This window comes from Trachemys scripta, chromosome 10 (genome assembly GCF_013100865.1).
Source record: "Trachemys scripta elegans isolate TJP31775 chromosome 10, CAS_Tse_1.0, whole genome shotgun sequence".
Taxonomy (NCBI): Eukaryota; Metazoa; Chordata; order Testudines; family Emydidae; genus Trachemys; species Trachemys scripta.
In genome coordinates, this window is record NC_048307.1 from 9,515,374 (window position 1) to 9,534,505 (window position 19,132).

The window sequence follows — 19,132 nt, forward strand, 5'->3', positions numbered from 1 at the left end:
GAGGCATGGGGGCTGCCCGAAGCCGGTAGCACTCGGGCAGCTCGGCTCTTAAACAGAGCCAAAGAGTCAGGGGAGGAGCACAGCCGCTGGAGCCCGGGAGGGGAAGTGCCCGGCCAGAGGTGCAGGGTCCAGAGGCATGGGGGCTGCCTGAAGCCCGAGCGCTACCGGCTTCACGGTTTGCCGGGCAGCCTCCAGACCCTGCGCCCTTCCCCTCCTGGGCTTCAGCTGTGCTAGGGAAGCGCCAGCCGGGGGCGCAGGGTCTGGGGGCTGCCTGGCAAACAGTGAAGCGGGTAGCGCTGGGGCAGCCCTTTTCGCATGGCTGTGAGGGAGGAGGGGGAGTTAGGGCGGGGACTTTGGGGAGTTGGGGCAGGGAAGGGGCCAGGGCCCCGTGGAGTGTCCTCTTTTTTTATTTTTTAAATATGGTAACCCCAGCAGAAAGGGGCATGACCACTCCCCCATTCTTGTTAATACTGTACAACTCTACAATGTATATCGTTCTAGTGCAGACCTGGAACAAAGATCAGTGCCCTCCCGGTTACAGGGCTGCTATGTCCAAGGAGTTGTTCTTGGTGTGAAAAATAAACTGGATCCAATAAAACCTCCCTAAGCTCCATTCTGGTGGCAGTGGTTTGGAGCCTGTTTAGGCCTTGCCAGGTTCAATTTAACATTAGAACAAAAAGGGAACGGGGGCAGACCCTCGCTTATCTAAATCATTCCCACAAGCTGCCTACGCTTCACACCATTTCCTGGCCACAGGACTTGCCATCTTGCTCTAAGCACCTGTTACAGGCAGGGAGAGCAGAGCAGGTGGGATAGGAACAGCAGGAGGAGTCACAATGCAGTCAGAGCAAAGGAGAAGGAAAAGACGACACGTAATGGCTGAGCGGTAGGACAGGGCAAAGTGCCCCTCAAGGGACTTGCTGTGGAGTCGGCCCTCTGGATTTTCAGAATCTTCCAGGCCAGAGCTCCTTTGGCTGCTGCCATGAGCTGCGAAGGGAAGCAGGCTGGGCCCCTCCAGCAAACCCCAATTCACATACACTAGCCAGCGCCCTTCCCCTGTATCCCTGGGTTTGTCTGTCTGGGGTGCCTGCTGAGTGAGTGAGCTGCTCCTGTCTCATGGGGGTGATGTCACTGATCTCCCCGGGCGGGCCAGGACCCGAGTCCCACTGCAGGAACATCGAGAGGAGTCAGTGGAAACACTTCCTGCTGCAGGGGCCGAGGGCAGAACAGCCACCCACGAGAGGAAAGACACATACCACACGGTCAGGCTCGAAGACAGAAACTGTTGGCTCTGGTTATTCCTCTTTGCTGTCCTTTATTGCCCATTTCCAGGAAGGTGCAGCTTGAAGCACAGCCTCATCCCTCCACCTTCCCCATGTTCCGTTTAGCAGAGTCAGCAGCAGCAGGTTAGTCAAAATGCAGCACAGAGCCAGCCAGGTCTCGTCAGTCAGAGCTCTGCAGTGTACACTCATCCCTGCCATCACCTCACCCTGGCACGAAGCCAGTCCCCCTTTCTAACAGCCGGCTGGCCGTCTTCATGGCGAGAGGCAGGGACACGTTAGTGTCTCGGTGAAACCGTGGGCTGGCAACCTCCGCTGATGGCGTCAGCACAAACTGAGCCACGCTGGGCATTTTCAACAGGTTCATCAGCTCAGCGGCCCGGGTCAGGATCTCCTCATTGTCTTCCTCGCTGTACACTGAGGCCATGGCCGGGCTCTGAACAAATGCTCTCATCTTGGACAGGAACAGGGACATCCTGCAGGAGGGAAGGACACAGCTCTGAGCCAGCAGGAGCTTCAAGAGAACAGCTCTAGATTCATAAAGTTCCTGCCTCAAAAGCACCACTCTTACATCACTCCCTAGATAGAACCTGCAGGTGAAAGCACCCTGCAGCCGGAACCACATCCCCTCTGTCACCAACACCTGCTGGGTAAAGCTTGGATGGGAACAGCTGAGGGCTTCCCTCAACAGTAACAGTGCCACCTCACTCCCTTCGGTGCCTCCTACTGGGAGTGGCTGGGATTACACACTGCCTACCGTACACTAGTCTCGCTAACCACTACCCAGACACATGCACAAGATGTGCTGTAATTTGGGCTCCCCCGATCACACTTTTCTATTGCTTTCACAGTTTGTCTTGTTTCAGTTCCTGGGTTTTTCATGACGCCAACAGGAATACAGCAACAAACATCTGCTTGGTAACCTGGCTGAACTGCACACTTAACCATGACCTGCTGCCCTGTTTCACACCTAGGGATCAAATCTTGGCTGCGTGATGCCAGTTTGGTCAGCGTCGTCATGAGAACCGTGATGACACGTGGCGAATACTTGGGGATGCTGGCCGAGGGCCGGAGTTGCGTGATTTCAAACAGCATGGCCTCCAGGGCTTCGAAGAACTTGTTGATCTGCTCCACGGTGCACCTTTTGTCGTATGAGACAGACATGTACTCTCCAATAGCCCAGACCTGTAGCAAGACAGGCATGGAGAACAGTCTAAGGACGTGACAGATGAGATTACCTTGCACCAGAGGTAGAGAGGACAAGGAGGAAGTTCGTGAAGAGAGTCCCCCAGTAGCCTGCAAAGGGGGCTACAGGTATCAGAGGCAGGCAGGCTGGCTCCTTACCACGTAGGTGAAGATATCCTCTTTGTTCCGGATGTTGCTGACAGTTCCTGAAAACTCCAGAAGCTCCTTGGACAGTTCCACTACCAGGGAGGGGTGCAGCTTACACAGAAGCACCAGCTGGGAGCTCAGCACCCTGCCAGGAAGAAGGGAGAGGGCGATAGCTCGGGAACAGAGACACTACCTCCAGACCACTTGTCACCCACAGATCTGAAAGTGCTCGACAGAGGAGGAGAGCAGCGAGATTCAGTATTTCTGTTATGGCAGCGTCCAGGGCCTCGAGCAGTATCAAGCCCTATTGCACTAGGCAGACCTCAGTTTAGTGACCTGCCCAGCAACACAGACAGAGGGACAGAGTTACACAGAATCCCTCCCTAGCACGAGTTCCATCCCCAGAGTTTGGGCTCAACCAATTGCCTGGCACCCACAGAGATCAGAGCTGGCTGCTCACCGGATTAGGTAACCCCAGTGGCCCACTAGTAAGGGAGGAACCCGCCCCCAGACAGGAGTCTGCACAGTGACGGCCAGTGAGTGCACGTGTGTGAATGGCAAACAAGTGCCTCACTGTGCTGTGATCAAGGTGTGCATGACACCAAAGCCCGGACTGCAGTGCCCAGTGGCTCCAGTCACTGTCGTCAGGGGTGGGAGCTCCCTGGAGCTGTTTGTCCAGAGGGCTCATCCCCAAGACTCTGGTGTCCAAGTGCCTGTGACCCACATGGTTTTCGTGACCAAGGAGAGGGAGTGGTTGATTTCCCTCCAAGCGTGCCACCCACAGGGCACCATGTCACCGTGCCCTCCGAAGAGAGGCCACGCAGGGATCGTGCCGAGGCTGGTCCCCGGCTACCCTTGGAAAGCCAGACTGGGGCTGAGGGCTGTGTGCTGTGTAACCCTCCTCCTGGCAATTCCAGCCACTCTCCCCCCTTCTCAGAGGCGCCCATACTCGCCTATGGACATCGGCCTTAAACGCCGGGATCTTGTAGAGCTGCTCACTCCTCTCCAGCAGCACCAACACCAGCTGGTTTATCAGGGGCCCGTCTGCAAACTGGAGATGGAGAAGCATTTCCTTCAGCAACACCACAGCCCCCAGCCACTCCAGAGGGGATGCCTGGAGGAGCCTGGCAGCCTGACCCGAGTGACACAGGGTGTTGGGCAGGGGCTTTGCACTTGTCCTACTGCTGCCCACACTTGGAGACGCCTCGCTGGTCAGCAGCTGCTGCTGGGAGCAGCCTGGCGAGGATTTCCAACAACGCTGCGCTACTGCAGCAAAGGCCCTTTAACACGAAAGGAGCCTGCCCAGACTCAGTCTGTTCTGAGAGGTTCACTCCCTAGAGAAACACCCCCACAATCCCAGGACTTCCCTTTACAGTTTCATACACCCCACTCTGGGAAATTCAGGGTCCTGGGTATTCTCACCCCCCATTAAGGCCCAGAGCAAAGGGACGAGAGCACCCTCCCGGAGTGAGCCGGAACCCAAGCCAGAGGGAGTTTAACCCTTTGGTTCCCATGGATATTCTTCCCATGACAAAGGGAATATCAGAGACAGCAACACACAGGACGTGAACTCCCCAGTGAGCTGCCTGCAGGGAGCCCTACCTCTGCCACCACACCGAAGTAGAGCTGCAGTAAGACAGGGATGGTGTCTGCACACTGCACAACCCGGGGACAGCTGGCCATGGACCCCAGCAGCTGGCGAAGGGGAGCCAACCTGTTGACAACAGACCCCAATATCACCGTCAAAGCAGCTTCCCTGAAGAATCCCAGGTTCCCAGCCCCGCCCTTTTCCTCACTACGTCCTTCAGCTTTTGAACACCTGGCAAAGAGGAGAGGGAGACGTGTGCCACATTCCAGCTGTGCCTGTACCCAGGAGCCAGCCTGTGATCGTACACAGCAACCCCAGCTCTTCCTCTGCCCAGAGCCCTGACTGCCGGGCTGCTTCCGCCTCCTGGAACCCACAGACCTGAGGCAGCTGTGAGACGGGGAGTCACAGCACCCCCATGCAGCTGAACCGGACGCTGGCTGCAGCCTCGTACCGCTCAGGGGAGTCTCTGGGGGCAGTCTCAATCCGGAGGAGATACTGAAAGGTGCTTCTGTAGAGCGGGTGGCGGAAGGCCTCCAGGCAGCTGGCTGGCTTGGCAGCAGGATCCCAGGTGGCTCTCTCCGAGATGGGAGCAGAGGCAGCTCTATTGACGGACACACACAACACAAATTGAAGTAATGGGAACACAGCAGCAAATTGGCTAGGTCGCAGTTAGAGGAATGTCAAGGTGGAGGGGCCCCAATAGCTGATCAACCCCCCAGAAAAGTTTCAGGTTTAATTCAAATAGTTCCCAACAGTGAAATGGTTCTCGGGCCTTCAGAACAAGAACAGCAACAGGGTAAAAAAGCAGGAACCTGCGTATAAGAAATGCTGGGTAACAGACGGGAGCCCAGGCAGACTGATGCTACTCTCCCAGCTGGCTCAGCAGAGGACGGCATAATGCCCAGCAAACCCAGTGCTCCATAATGACCGAAGTCCCCTCTGCCAGCACACAGCTCCAGTGCGAATCTCCGTTCTAAGCCTCCCCAGGGCATGTGTGGGGTAGCGAGCCCCAGCTCCCTCTCTGCAGGAAGCCAGTTCCCTAGAGTTCCCTTCCATTCTCACATGACCCCCCCCACCCAGGAGAGAATCTGAACTTCATGTCTGCCCGAGAAGCTAACAAGGGCAACAGGGCAGGACATAAGGGGGCCTGGCAGAATTTTTATTTTCTAATCACTGAGATGGATAATATCAATGTTTAGTTTTAAGCGTTTATTTTTTTATTTTTATCCATTCACATTTTCACAGTTGCAGGAAATTATGGGGGGTGGTGGTGGCCAGATAATAATTACTTATTGACATGTTGGAGGCTCAAAAAGTTAAAGCGTTATAACCGTCAAAACACAAAATATACACTGTAAATATCCTTAAACTCTAATCAAGGGGCATTTTTCTGACCTTGCCTATCTGTAAATTTCGATCATCATCGATGGAAATATTTTTTTCATCAGTTTGTGTCTATGATGAAATCAATGTTTACCAATAAAAATCGAATCCTTCCAAGCCTAAATGTAAGACTGGCTAACTGAAACCACCAGTTCTGGCATCCTCTCTCTGCCAGTGGCCAATACCACGTGCTCCAGCGGGACGGACACCTACCAATTGCTCAGAGGTGGACATGGAGGAAGGGAGGGAAATTCCTTCCTGACCCCTAACAACAGTCAGCCTACTGCTCAGAAGCATGAGACCTGACTGTCCCTATCTTTGCACATGCAGCAGAACTACAAACATTATTGGTCAGGTGCTTTCGCAGCCTCTTATAAATCCAGCTACAGTAGCTGCTGCTCTGAACTGATGCGGTCGTGGGTGTTCTTTGGGTGTGGGGCAGCCATTTCAAGCAGTTAGTTCTGGCTCAAAGAGTGGGTCAGGACACTGCCCAATGTCAACGCCCTCCTAAAGAGTGAGGAGGGGAAGGTGATGTCACCTCAGCTGGATGTCCAGAGCAGCCACCAAACACGGCAGGTCAAGCAGCAAGTGAAAGATCTCGATGGCTGTGTCTGCACCAAGCAGAGCTGGCAGAAGGTCCATGAACTCAGAGATCAAGGCTGGGCTATTCCATGCTAGGAGCTGCAGGGAAAAACAGGCAGAGACTTTCACAAGCAGCTAGCAGTAGGGCTGCTTCTCTTCCCCCCCATAACCGGGCTGGATTCTCCCACCTCAGAGAAGGCAAAGCTTGTCACAGCGGAAGTTACAGTGGCAAAGGGAGAGGAACAAAATGCACAGAACTGTGGAGTGCCGGGGCAGTTCAGCTCTGAGACCCCACAGCCAGAGCGAAACATTTAGAAGCGGATGATCCAAGTCCCTCACAAACCAACACAGCAAGTTTCACCGCATGGAGCATTTGCTTCGAAAGGCGCTCAGGCTGACCCAGCAGAGAGCTGGATTGACCCCACAGGCTCCAAAAAGGGGGGTTGCAAGGATGACACAGGAGCTCCCAGAGGCCACCTGCACTGGGGCTGATCTCAGAACTAGCAATTTTGAGTCCCTAGCCTTAATGCAGGAGAATTAACCCCTGCCCCAACCAGGCCCTGCTGCCCTGGGTGTCGTCAGACTCCAATGTGGGAATTAAAGGGTGCTGTGGACAAACTAGGAACTACTCCATCCCACAACACAGTCATTCCCCTGGCATAGAGCCCATTGACACCCTTTCTGCTGCAGTTTGGTTGCCAAACCCTTACTCCCTTGCCCACCCCCAACTACTGTATTACACACCCAGACGCCTCCGGATCAGAGATGCTACTCACAGCCTTTTGTGCCCTAAATAACCATGTAAACATAGCCAGAACTAATCCCCCACCACACACATGCTTTTAAACTGCTGGTGAGTCCTTCCATGCCTCAGCCTGTCTGTCATACGTGCATGGCAATGGGCCCCAAACTGTGGGGCGTGTGGAGAAATGTTGGGGATGGCACACAGCGGAGCCTGGCCAGCCTCTACGGGGGGACAGGGCGGGAGCATCACCCAGATGCAGCTCCGCTCCACCCCCTGCTTTGCCCCGGCCCCAGCTGCAGCTCCACTTCATACTCCTGGGGGAGTTCTGCGCCAAAAAATTAAAAATTCTGCACACATATATTTTTAAATTCTGCATATCTTATTTGTTAAAATAATGCAATATAATCACGCTAGTTTCAATTATTTTGGTAATTTATTTAAACTATAATACAATGGATGGAGAATGGGAGTGAAGAAAATCCCCGAACGCCCTTTGTTTAATAGTAACGTAGCTAGTATTGACCCTTCAGTTCCAGTTATTAGTCAATAAATATATGCAGCCATATGCTCAGTGTTACATCAGAGGCAACTGAAGAGCAAGTGAGGGCTGGGGACTCAAACTCGCAATTCACATTGGCTACTGACCATCTCCAGAAAGGCCAGTAGCAAACAGTTCATGGAGCACATTTTGATAGGAAATTTTTTCAGTGCAAAAGTTTAGACGAGTTCTAATCACTAAAGCACCATAAGCATTTATAAGGTCACGCTGTCCTTTATAATAGGACTTCTTTACACCACTCTGACAATGTAAAAGAGCCTAAACATTTTTACACCGGTTTTATAATCTTGGGGGAATTCACTAAGAACAATGGGAACAATTCACTAAGCAGGCAGGCTGCTACATGCTGCTCTGCCTGAGGGACAGAGCCTGCCCCACACTTACCTCCCCAGAACAGCCCAAAGCCCTGCCCCTCCACGCCAAGCATGCCGCAATAGTGAGCAGGAGGGACACAGGCATGACTGCCCTGCCCCAGTGGCGATTTACATCTCTACCAGCTGCTCTGAGCGCCCAAACTAACCTGCCTACACTGCTGGGGAGGGGTGCATGACCGCTCTTACAGCTTCCCTTTGCTTCCCTGTCAGAAGTAATTTTTCTGCAGGGAAGCAAAAACATCTGCGGGGGCCATGAATTCTGCGCATACGCAGTGAGACAGAATTCCCCCAGGAGTCACTCCACCCCTAGTTCAGCTCTTGCCCCAGCTCCACTCCACCCCCTGCTCCACCCCGGCCCAGCTCTGTCCCCAGCTCAGCTCTTGCCCCAGCCACAGCTCCACTTCTAGTCCCGGCTCCTCCCCCATCCCCAGCTCCTCCGCTGAGCCAACTGTGCAGCTGTAGAGAGGGGACGCAGACAGATTCCATTACTGGTAAGGGGGAGTGCGACAGGTTTAGGCACCACTGGTGTACAGCCACCTCCTTGAGCATTAGGGGTTTCCATTCCAAGGAGACACGTGCATGAAGAGCAGTGCTTGAACCAGCCCCAGCCCCCGTACCTTGAAGAGGTTTGGGAAGCTCCGTCTGAAGATGCTGAGGTTCTCTGTGAAGAATTGGACGTTGTCCCTGCAGAACTGGATAAACTCAAAGGCCAGCATTGGGCTGTGGAAGAGCTGAGCAGGAATCCTGGTGAACAAGTGCTTGTAAACTGCCTCTGAATCCACCGCTGCTGTCTCACCTGGGAAGGAAGGCACACTCAGGATCTCAGCCCACCCAGCAGCCACCCTTCAAGGGCTGGAGATTTTTACAGAGTGTCTTTTGTAACATCAAGACCAAGAGCAATAGGAGAGGGCGGTAGTGCAACTCCTGGAATTCCAGCACTGGGCAGCCCAGCTGAGAGCATGTTCAAAGCCATGCAAGCAGCAACTGCTGCTGGGGAGGCACAGAGAAAGAAAGCCGGTCCAGCATTGCTGAGACAGTGCAGCGTTAGATACACTAGCCTAACACATGGTCAAAGCTAGAGAGTAGCAGGAAGCCATGGAGAGGAAGAGTATTTCTGTGCCTACTGATCCAATCCTGTCTCTCAAACAGAGGCCTGAGTGAGCGCACAGGTACCGCAGAGATTCCCAAAGCTTATGGAGGCTGGGGGTGGAGGGTGGGCGCAACAGAAACAACATCCCAACCCCCAGCAATCCCTGTCCGAGCAGCTCTAGAGAGGACAGCACATGTGCACTGTCAGCTTACTGTGGTTCAGGAAGAACTGAGCAATGGGCAGCAGTGCCCTGGCATAAGCAAGGTCCCCACTGATTCTGCCATGCAAGATCTTCAGGCAGGAGAGCGTCCGGTATACATAGGAGGAGTCCTGCCTGCAGATAATATCCATGATAGTGACAGCCTCGATGAGACACTGCACGAGAAAGTACAGCAAGATCAGAACTGTGCAAACAAATCCTCCCCCCAACCCTCTCCCCTGCCCCTTGTGTACTTACAGCTTTTTGCAGGTCCCCATCTGGTTTCTTCAGAGCCCCTGACAGATAAACAAATCAAACTCAGCCCCGTGGCTCACGCTGGGTATTTGTCATTGTTAAACTGGGCAATGCTGCTGGTATTGGCATGGGCTCTACTGGGAATGGCTTAATGCTGTCAAGTCCATTATTAGATCAGTGGAAGCTCTCCCTTCAGCCAGCAAAACCAATGTGATGAACTGAGCCCTCTTGGACCTCCCCAAAACACAGTGCATCCTTATCGAACACACAGCAGCCCTCTCCAGGAGGTGTGGAAGAGATGGCCCAGAATTAAGGATGATGGGGAAGAGCCGTGGACCCTCCTAACTCAGGTAGTTCTGAGCAGTTACAGTCAAGAGAGTCCACACCCCAGTGTCAACACTTTCCAAAACCCACATCAACAGCACAAGGTAGAACATAGAATCTGGCAATAGAACCAGATGATGTTTGAGAGCTAGCAAGCAACTTCTCCCATCCCCAGCTAATCTCTCTAGGGAGTCTCAGCTCAGATCCCTTCCTCCGCTTCCCCAGAGACTAGGGAGTCATTTAGTGACTCCAAGCCAGAGCCATGGCCTAGCAGGCGGCTTGAATAGATTCTTGGGCCTCGTCTCAGACCAGTGGGGAGACTGTGCCCCCGGCCCAGCAGGAGACTGAGCAAGATGATTAAGAATGACCCTGAGGGGCTCTGACGAGAGTCCTACATATTCAGACCACAACTCACGCCGGTTGCTTTGCTCGATAAGCCGCTGGCAGTATTCAAAAGCCTTCTCTCTTAGACGCTCCTTTGGAGGAAGCAGGCGACTGGAGGTGGAGGTAGCAGAGACCATGGACATGATAGACCCATCTACCTCTGATTTGTCATCTGCAGAGAAGAGATCATCACAGATCACACACTGCATGGTACTGTTTGAGAGTTTCACCTATGAACGAGGCTTTACAAACTGCCCAGCTCGCCATGGGCGAAGAGACGGTACAATGGAATACACCCCTGTATTCACACCCTACACACTGTGGTAATAATCTTTGTACAAAGCATGCCTTGTAAGGGATCGTCTGAAAACTCATAATTTGCTGATCAGTATTGTCCTGGTAAAATATGTGTGGCAACATTGTTTGTGAAGTTATAAGATTCCCTGTATGATGTTATCAGCACATGTTCCGAACCCCACAGCCCTGCCCAGCCAGAAGTCAGGTCTGTCCTACGCAAAGAAATGTGTGCTTGCCTTCATTTGCATTTAAACAGTAAACAGAGTCAGCAAGCAGAGAGGAAAAACAAAGGAAGTTTAAACAGAGGCATTTCTGACTTTTATGCCTCATTACTTGTAGTCACTTAAAATCTCTCTCTTTATAGTTGTTAAACTAGTTTTACTGTTTTAGCTAATCCAGTGAGTTCAAATTGAAGTGTCAGGATAACTCGTTACCCCAAATGGAGTTATGTGCATATCACTCCCTTAAAGGACTAACGGACTTCACATATTTGTACTGCCCAGGAGAGGGCTGGGCAGCAGAGGATATACATTTGTGGGTAAAGATCTGGGACCGGGGGTGTGTTGGGGTCACCCTGCAGCATAACCAAAGGTGGTCCGAGCCAAGGTGTGGCTGTCTGACTGCAACACACACACACTCACAGCTGGGAGTGTTTTACATGTTGGAGGCTGTTTGGGGGCAGTCCAGGCTGGAGGCTAGAGCAGCAAGGCACTGTAAAGGACACCCCGGATTGCAGGGCAGGGGTGACAGCTACTCACTGGTCTGGATTGTACCCTGATATGTCACAGAGGGGAAGTGGTATCTGATTCCAGTCCAAGGGGAACATTCTGTGGGAACATTACGACAGCACCTAAGGGGATGCTATCTCCATGCCTGCCCTTCGTTTCTTTTTCCGCGAAGCCTAGAGGGATTTCTCCTGAAACCTGAGGGCCTACGTAAATGGTTCATTCTGGCATATCAGACCATGGTCATTCAGCAGGCCCACTGTGACATTTCCTTCACAACAGTCGTAGCCCTGGCATCCCCAGCTACTGAATTCAGGGACCCTCAATTCCAACCCACAACCCTCTGTTGGACCAATTCAGGCAGCAACTGGGGAGACAGTGCCAAACACACTGAACCAAATGGTGGTTTCATGGTGAAGCCACCAGATGCCCTTTCAGGACTAGATCAGGAAGCACATCCCACTCGGGATGTAATACAACACTCAACCCCAGCCTCTAGGCACACACCCAGCGCACCAAGCCAGTACCTGAATTAGGGCTGTTTGCCCCCTCGCTCCCATAGCACAGCAGCCACTTGCGCAGCATGGAAAAGGCCTGCATGTTGAGCCACTGGTCCTCTGTGTAATATTGACCAATTGAGAGCACTGTGAAGAAGTCTGTGGCAACTGCACCATCCACCTCTGTGACAGGGCCAGGCTGGGAATTAGAAGATAAACTGGGAGAAGTGGCGGGACTTCCTGAGATAAAGATGGTCGGGGAGAGGGGAAGTGGAGTTCACCAAACACATGAACTGAATCAGTGAACAGGTTTGTATGTTTACATGTATATAGAAGATGGGGCCCTCCATAACAACCAGAGGCCCAGGATGGGAAGGTGCAGGTCTTTTTCCATGGGAGGGGCCCTCAAAGTCCTTTTATTTCCCATCTCCCTCAAAAGCCACATTTCAGCAACCTTCCGTTTCAAGATAAATGGTTCTCAACACATGTCCGTGTGGTCACCAAAATCTGCAAGATGCTCTCTTCCACCTCTCCCTGGGGCTAAACCTTCTGTCTCTGTACTCCCATTAGCCTAGGAGTTTGAAATCCAAACTCTGATGCCCACGGTGCCTGACCGCTGCACCCACTGGCTGTCCAGCTGGCTAAGAACAGCAGCACTTCTAGATCACCTTTCCTAAAAATGACCTGAGCTCAGGAGCCTTTAAGGGTGGGGAGGTGACATGACATGGTCCAGGTCCTTTGTGAGGGTTTTTTGAATTCATCACTCACCTGCCTTGCCCTGGGATTGGAGAAGAAGCCTCCAGAGGGCTGTGCAACTCCTTGCTGAACACTTGCGTATCTCAGCCAGTCCACCATCCTTTTATTGACCAGATTGGTCTGATCTACAGATGGAAAGCAATGCAGGTAAGGTTTAGACTCATCATAGCAAGAGGCCTCTGCAGCACACTAGTCACTAAAAACTGCTCCCGAACTGGTATACTTTAAACCTAGCCCAAGACTGCCAGCAGAACTCTAGTCCAGCTCTTAGCAACTCTCAGAGCAAAGGGATTCCCCCAGTCAAACTCTGTAGGTGATTTACACACACACACACACACACACACACACACTCCGGTTCTTCTACTTTTACACAAGCTCAGAGACCAGCATCTTTTATATTCCATTCACAGCTCCGTATACGATTCCCACCCCCTGGCCCTTCCCCCACCCCTGTTCAATGCTATATTTAATTTCATCAATGTTCTGCACAATTCTTCAGCCTGAAGTCAGAAAGTGAGCACAGGCACCTGGGATTTGTAATACAGATCAGCTCAATGGTACATCTATTCCCAAGTCCTGTCTCCAACAGAGCTATCAGATGGATAGTATCAGAAGGTGAGATGTAACGGACAATAATGGAATAACCTGTCTGTGGGGGATGTTTTTTCCCTAATTCAGGGAGTTGTGATTAGTCTGAGGCTGTAGCATGAAAATGCATATCCCCTATACAGTTTTATCCTATTGAATGTAGCAGAAGCCCAGGGAAGTGGTGCTGCATCCCAGGCAAAGGCAAATATTCCATTCCAGCCTCTTCCTTACAGCCTCCCCCAGTCTCTGTCCAAGGAGCGCAAATCTCTGAGCAAATTCCTGAACCTTGCCGCAGCACAGTGCAGCATCTCCTTTTCAAAAGAGCATTTCTGCACCTTTTTCCATCGAGCCCTCCATGACTGGAGTGCTCTCCCAAAGCCTACTCATCAGGCCATCACCCCAAATTTCATCATCCCCACCTTTCAAATTCTCTGCCACTCCAAATACCACTTTACCAGGAAACCTATGAAAAGTGAACTGGCTGTTCTTCTGTATTCACGAAATAGAGAGACGCAAACTGGGGAGCCATGTAAGCCTTTCCGCCCCCACCCCAAGCTCCTCAGGGTACATATTTATATTGCAATCGCACTCAGAGGCCCCAGTGCTAGGCACATACATATAGCAAGGATCTCTCTGCCTAAAGAGCCCGTGTCTTTCTGTCCCGTGAGGTGCCTAGCACACTCGAGAGCATCGAACAAAGAAGATAATGATCCTCAATGGATCAGAGTTTCACTTTCCCTGAGATACAGGTGCCATTTATAAAGGCAATTTGTAAGTATCCCAAGTCATACTCTTGGTCTAAGCCTTCAAAGACCCTTCTCTTTATCACCATGCTGCGTGATTGTGATCTGTTCATTCTCTGTGGGTCTCTAGGACCCTCTTGCATTTACCTTCAGTTAGGCTTGCTGGCGATAGACTGATGATCTTGGAGAGTAGAGGAAGAAGGTGCCGTGAACTGTGACCCTCAGGCAGTCGCCCTTCCAGGACTTTTACAACACGCTGCCCCACTGCTAACACCTCAGCCTTTTTATTTCCCTTAAAATGAAACAAAGATTAAAACAAGATGACCGTTTGCAACTGAGATTTTAATGATTTCAGCCTTACAAACGCTTAGATGAGAGCCTCTCTGCTCTGGTGCTGAGTGCATCTATTTTACCATAGTCCACAGATCTCTTCTACACGCTGAAGCCACAGTTCCCAATGGAGAAAACATCGGATGAAGCAACAAGTTTGTGGACAGCCACAATTTAAAGCTGAATTTGTTAAAAGTGGCTTTAGCGGACCCCCTTCAAATACAATGCTACATTCATCCAGCAGGGATGGAGAGGCAAACAACAGAGCTAACAACTCCATCTAATCCCTAGTGGTGAATTTGCCAGTATGATTTTTAAACGCAAGGCTTGTGGCTTTGAGTCAGATTGATGAAACATGTTCCAACATGCCTAGTTAGCCGGCACCTATAAGGAGAATAAAACACTCTCTGTTTTGACAAGTCTTGATGTGGTTTAAGATACATAATTAGACTGAACTGTCAAGGGACCTGGGTCAACCCTCCTCCTTTGGGATGACAGGCAGATACCAAACCTTTCGAGAGGCTGCCCTAGTGGTAGAAATGGTTCTCTTCCTCCTCCAAAACCATCCTGCTAGAGAAACTGAAACCCATTCGAGTATTCAGAGTCTCTGACAGTCTCCCCAGCTGGCTGTCTCATCCTCTTGATCAGAAAGATGTAAATCAACACCAACCTGTGGCATCACCTTGTCCACTAGTTATCAGATGTGTGCCCTACTCAGGAAAAAGCAAGGGATTTGGTGTTGAGCTACACAACTTTCTAGAGGTGAGGGAGATGCACTTGGGAACCCCACTCAAGGCTAGTAATCCTGTTAACATACAAATACATACACGCGCCTCCCCCCACACATGGACAGATGGACCAAAGAAACACATTAAAGAAGAGGCTTATGATTTCAGGATCATTACAGTAAAGGAAAATGGTACGAGGACACTCCATCCTGTCTGGGTTACAAAGCTGTGACACAAACGGAACTGAAGGAACCATGTCGTCATGCTGCTGACATGCACCTTCAGGAGCCCTGCCTGCTTTCTAGAGAGAAGCATGAATGAATGATGATCCATGGCAGATTTCCAGCTTTTAACAAGTTTACATGCCACTTAGAGGATCTGCTCTTCACCTGTTAGAAATGTCCAGTGTCTAAAATTACACCTGCCAGTCTACTCTCCCAAAAGTAGAAGAGCAAGAGGCAGAGAAGCCAGGGAAGAAAGTTGCTGCAGTTGCCTCTTTCTGAGGCAACAGTAAGGCTACAAGCTCTGGAAAGCTACATGTCTCAGGCAAAGTACGCGGGACTCACAGAGCTGCAATGACAGGTAGGCAAATAGAACGAGTGACTCACTTCCCACCTCCACTTCATTTCCTTGCAGTTAGAGGAAGAAACTCATCTAAAGGAGACACTGACAGGCAAGAACGAAAGATAGGAGGGTCTTTTTGTAAGGGCTCTGCTGAACAGTTCCCGCTTTCATTACATCAAGTGGGACATTGCTCATTAGTGCCACTTGCTGCAATGAGTTGCCGTAGCAGCACTAAATCTGCCAAATCAAAGCTTCAGCAACATCAGAATAGAGCAAAAATGTGTTATGGTTCAGTTTCTAATTCAAGGGTAAATACACAGAGGAGAGGCCAGTTTTAGATTTTGGAATTTTTACATTTTAACTATGCCACTGCTTTCTGCTTTATAAATAAGTTACTTTCCCTAGTAAAGGTACATTAGAGCCTTGCACACGATCCGAACCTGACAAGTGAAAACAACCCTCCCCCTTGGGTCATCTCTGACCACCTCTACCTGCTCTTGGGGTTAGCAGCAGCTGCGTGCCATGTTACTGCCAGCCACCACCACCTTGCTGCGCTCTGTGCACACTGCAGAACGAGCGGGCCAAGGAGTTGCAGCCCTCTCACTTTGCAGCACACACAGCGCAGCAAGTTGGGGATGGCCAGCAGGAGCATGGCATGCAACTGCTACTGATCACCCCTCACCACCATGGGCAGGAGAGATGGATAGTGGGCTCGGGAGCCACCATCAAGCCAAGTCCCAAGGACGAGGCAGTGGCAGCATTTACACAGGTTGCGGGGGAAGCGTAGGTTCAGGTTGGTTCAATTCTGACAACGACTCAACACTCTAACGTCGGGCTGGGATCAGCTGCGCTTGGCTCAGGCTTTAAAGTTAGGCCAAGTAGACCTCTACATGTTATGAAAAACCAGCACCATAAAGAGGTTAGAAGCCACAATAAATTCACTTTTCAATCCTTTCCTTTGCAGGCATGAGCAGCAATAGCTTGAACTCTATTACGGGAGCTTGCACTGAACGGTTCCTTCCCGCTCCCCAGGTCACAGAGCCCACTGCTCTCATCCCCTCACGCTATGCACACGTTGATTTTAAATGGCTCATTATCAAATCTTGAATACACAGAAAACTTTACCATTTGATTCCAAACAAGGCATAATCTATTCTTCTTAATTTACTTGACGTTCCTTCTGTTCTTATTTATACACATGTAAGTACATTTTACTCCCCTTGAGTTAAGTGAAGGGGTGATGAAGTCTAGACAAGATTCCTGACAGCACAGTCCATCTACCTGAGCCAAGAGGATGGAGGACACTAGACTCAAGAGCTTTGCATCCTGGATTTCATCGCAGGATAGGATCAGATCATTGCTGGGTGACATCTCTCTCAAGATGGCAGCACACAGCGCCTGAATCTGCTCAGGACACTTGGGCAGACACAGTACTTTCTGCAACAGCTCTACAAATTTGCCATCCAACCTACAAAAAAAATAAAAATAAAATAAAATAAAACAAACAAAAACCCGTCATTCAGGCATCACTGAAAGAAAACAAAAGGATAAGAACGTTTACTTATATTCCTATTTGACAGTCTTGATATAGTGTCTTCTTTGAGGCTGGCCCTAAGTAATCTCATATTACTCAACCTCTTCAGTCTGAGCATCTCTGAATTTCACTCCTTTAATAAGGCCTGATCCAATTCTTAACGAAGTCAGAGGGAATTTTTTCCACTTACTTTAAAAGGAGCTGGACGGGATCTCTAGTTTGCAAGGGGCAAGAGAGTGGACTGGATTTCAACATCTGCATCTAGCACAGCGTTTTCAGTAAAGGGAATTTTTTGCAGTCACCCAGCCTTCATTTCTGATCTGTCAAGAACAGAATGCTTTGCATCTCCTGTGTACTGGAGAAGCACAAGCTTCAATTTCAACATTTTATATTCTAATAGAAACACAGCCACTGGGATTAGCACACTGAAGAGGATGCTAAAAAATATTTTCTGTTACAGAAACAGAAGACAAAAAAACCACAACCAAACGCACACACAAATTCCATCTTCACAAGATTTACTTTTCATGGTTAAGGTGCAGAAATACAGATGTTATATAATAACAGGCAGTAATAGATTTAAAAGAGCATAGCACTCACCCCTGGGTACAATGACATATTGGTAGATACATTAAAATACAAAAAAGCTATTAACTATTTTTGGTCCCTGCAAATGCAATCCACAAAGGAAGTAGGGCAGATCTGTAGTAGTACTGATCTATAGAATGCTGAAACACATTCTTGACAATACCCTGTTACAGTGACTGCCTAATAGGGCTTAACATGTCCTCTCACTCACTTCCGGCCATATTTTGTGGCTGAAACAATAAGGAAAAGTCTCTGCAAACAGTCAATGGTATCATTTCCCAGGTCATGATTCTGGAGAAGGCTTGTGATTCGGGAACTAAACTTTCTCAGTTCTTCATCCTGGATCTCCCTAGTGAAGAAGAGCAACAGAGGAATTAGGAAGCCCTAAACCAGGAAAATTCCCTGGTCTAAAACATACAGAAACAAAAACACATAAGTCCACATTCTACTGCTCTGTTAACCCCAAAGCCAAAATACTGGTATCAAACCTATTTCTGTGATTCGAACTATCTGAAATGTTTGTTCCTTTAAAACCATTTCCCCTTTATTTTTGTGCTATGCGGTTTCTATTTGCTTTTCAAGTTCAAGAAGTCAATTTCTAAGCCTCTTCTCAAATGGCAAGTGTCTTTAAAGAAAGGAAATAAATAGCTACTACCACTTCAAAGCTATGGCTGCTAAACTGGCAATTTAAGTGGGAAAAAGCTTTAATATCTCCTCAAAAGAAGCCATTCATCCCTTCATTTGCCAGAATGGAAACAAAGCCAAAGCTAGGAAGACCCAAGGGATGTCTGTAACTCTTCTCTGAACACATCATCCTGCTGGTATCTCAGCAGTCCTCTGAAAGCACAGTATTTTAGTTGCATCCTTGGGAGCAAGGTTTCAGGAGGGCTTCTGAGAAGGCTGAATCTGGAATTGTTTCCAGTGACACTGCAGCTGCACCCACTCCCACTGCCTATTGTCAGCAATGGGAAGCCTCTCAGCGGAGACCAGTTCCTGTCTGAAGCGTCCCCTTCTAGCGGCGATAGATTGGGCAAGTCACTTCACACCCCTGCCTCAGCCTCCCTGGCTGGGCAGTGGGGAGAACAACACTCCCCTCCCCCCTGGGTTTGTAGATGTCAGTGTCGGAGGAGCCCTCAGTGTGGGAGCACAAAGCGCTGGGAACACTCACAGCCTCGGGAACTATGTTGCTCAATTCACCAGCCGAGACACAACCCCCCTCCCCTGCTTGCCCACAGCGATCACCGCCCTGAGCAGAACCAGGGACAGGCAACCCCCCACACGCGGGGCACGGAACCCAGGCGTCCGGCGGCCCCTCTCCCCACGCGCGGCACGGAACCCAGGCGTCCGGCGGCCCCTCTCCCCACGCGGGGCACGGAACCCAGGCGTCCGGCGGCCCCTCTCCCCACGCGGGGCACGGAACCCAGGCGTCCGGCTGACCTAAGCCTCTTCCCCAGCGACCCCCGCCTCATACGGGACCGCGTCGCTAGCGGAGTGAGGTCTGGTTAAGCCGGCTCCCCCCGTACCTGGCCTGCCGCAGGAAGTTTTCCGCCCCCGGCGTGAACATCCCGCCGGTGTTAGTCTAGGGGCATAATAGGGCTTTAGGGCAGCGGAGGAAGGAGCCACATTGTTTCCGCTCCCTCCCCGCCCACTTCCGGCAGGCGGGTCCGTGCCAGATGGGGGCTCGTGG

General features: G+C 50.7%; 1 protein-coding gene across 4 annotated transcripts; it reads right to left on the reverse strand.

Moving 5' to 3' along the window:
* Nucleotides 1-1,274: 1,274 nt before the first annotated feature.
* On the reverse strand, nt 1,275-19,132 carry AP5Z1 (adaptor related protein complex 5 subunit zeta 1). Of its 4 annotated transcripts, none has more exons than XM_034783936.1 (17): nt 18,969-19,132; nt 17,657-17,794; nt 16,605-16,791; nt 13,849-13,993; nt 12,383-12,495; nt 11,645-11,813; nt 10,127-10,267; nt 9,391-9,428; nt 9,146-9,308; nt 8,461-8,639; nt 6,122-6,264; nt 4,652-4,801; nt 4,215-4,326; nt 3,566-3,663; nt 2,625-2,757; nt 2,251-2,465; nt 1,275-1,756 (listed from the first exon to the last, which is right to left on the reverse strand). In XM_034783936.1, the coding sequence occupies exons 1-17, from the start codon at nt 19,007-19,009 to the stop codon at nt 1,486-1,488; spliced, it is 2,436 nt and encodes an 811-aa protein (XP_034639827.1). In that variant the 5' UTR covers nt 19,010-19,132; the 3' UTR covers nt 1,275-1,485. The 4 variants fall into 4 exon arrangements, with proteins under 4 accessions (XP_034639827.1, XP_034639828.1, XP_034639829.1 ...); XM_034783937.1 differs by lacking the exon at nt 18,969-19,132 and adding an exon at nt 17,048-17,177 and having other exon boundaries at nt 17,657-17,790; XM_034783938.1 differs by lacking the exon at nt 18,969-19,132 and adding an exon at nt 17,048-17,172 and having other exon boundaries at nt 17,657-17,763.

Bases quoted from the DNA above. Each gene is read 5' to 3' on its own strand.
- AP5Z1 (XM_034783936.1), bottom strand. From the start codon at position 19,009: ATGTTCACGCCGGGGGCGGAAAACTTCCTGCGGCAGGCCAG. The intron at 10,268-11,644 runs GTACTGGCTTGG...TCTTCTCTGCAG, and splicing joins GGCAAACAGCCCTAATTCAG to ATGACAAATCAGAGGTAGAT. The intron at 9,429-10,126 runs GTGAGTTGTGGT...TTTATCTGTCAG, and splicing joins TATCGAGCAAAGCAACCGGC to GGGCTCTGAAGAAACCAGAT.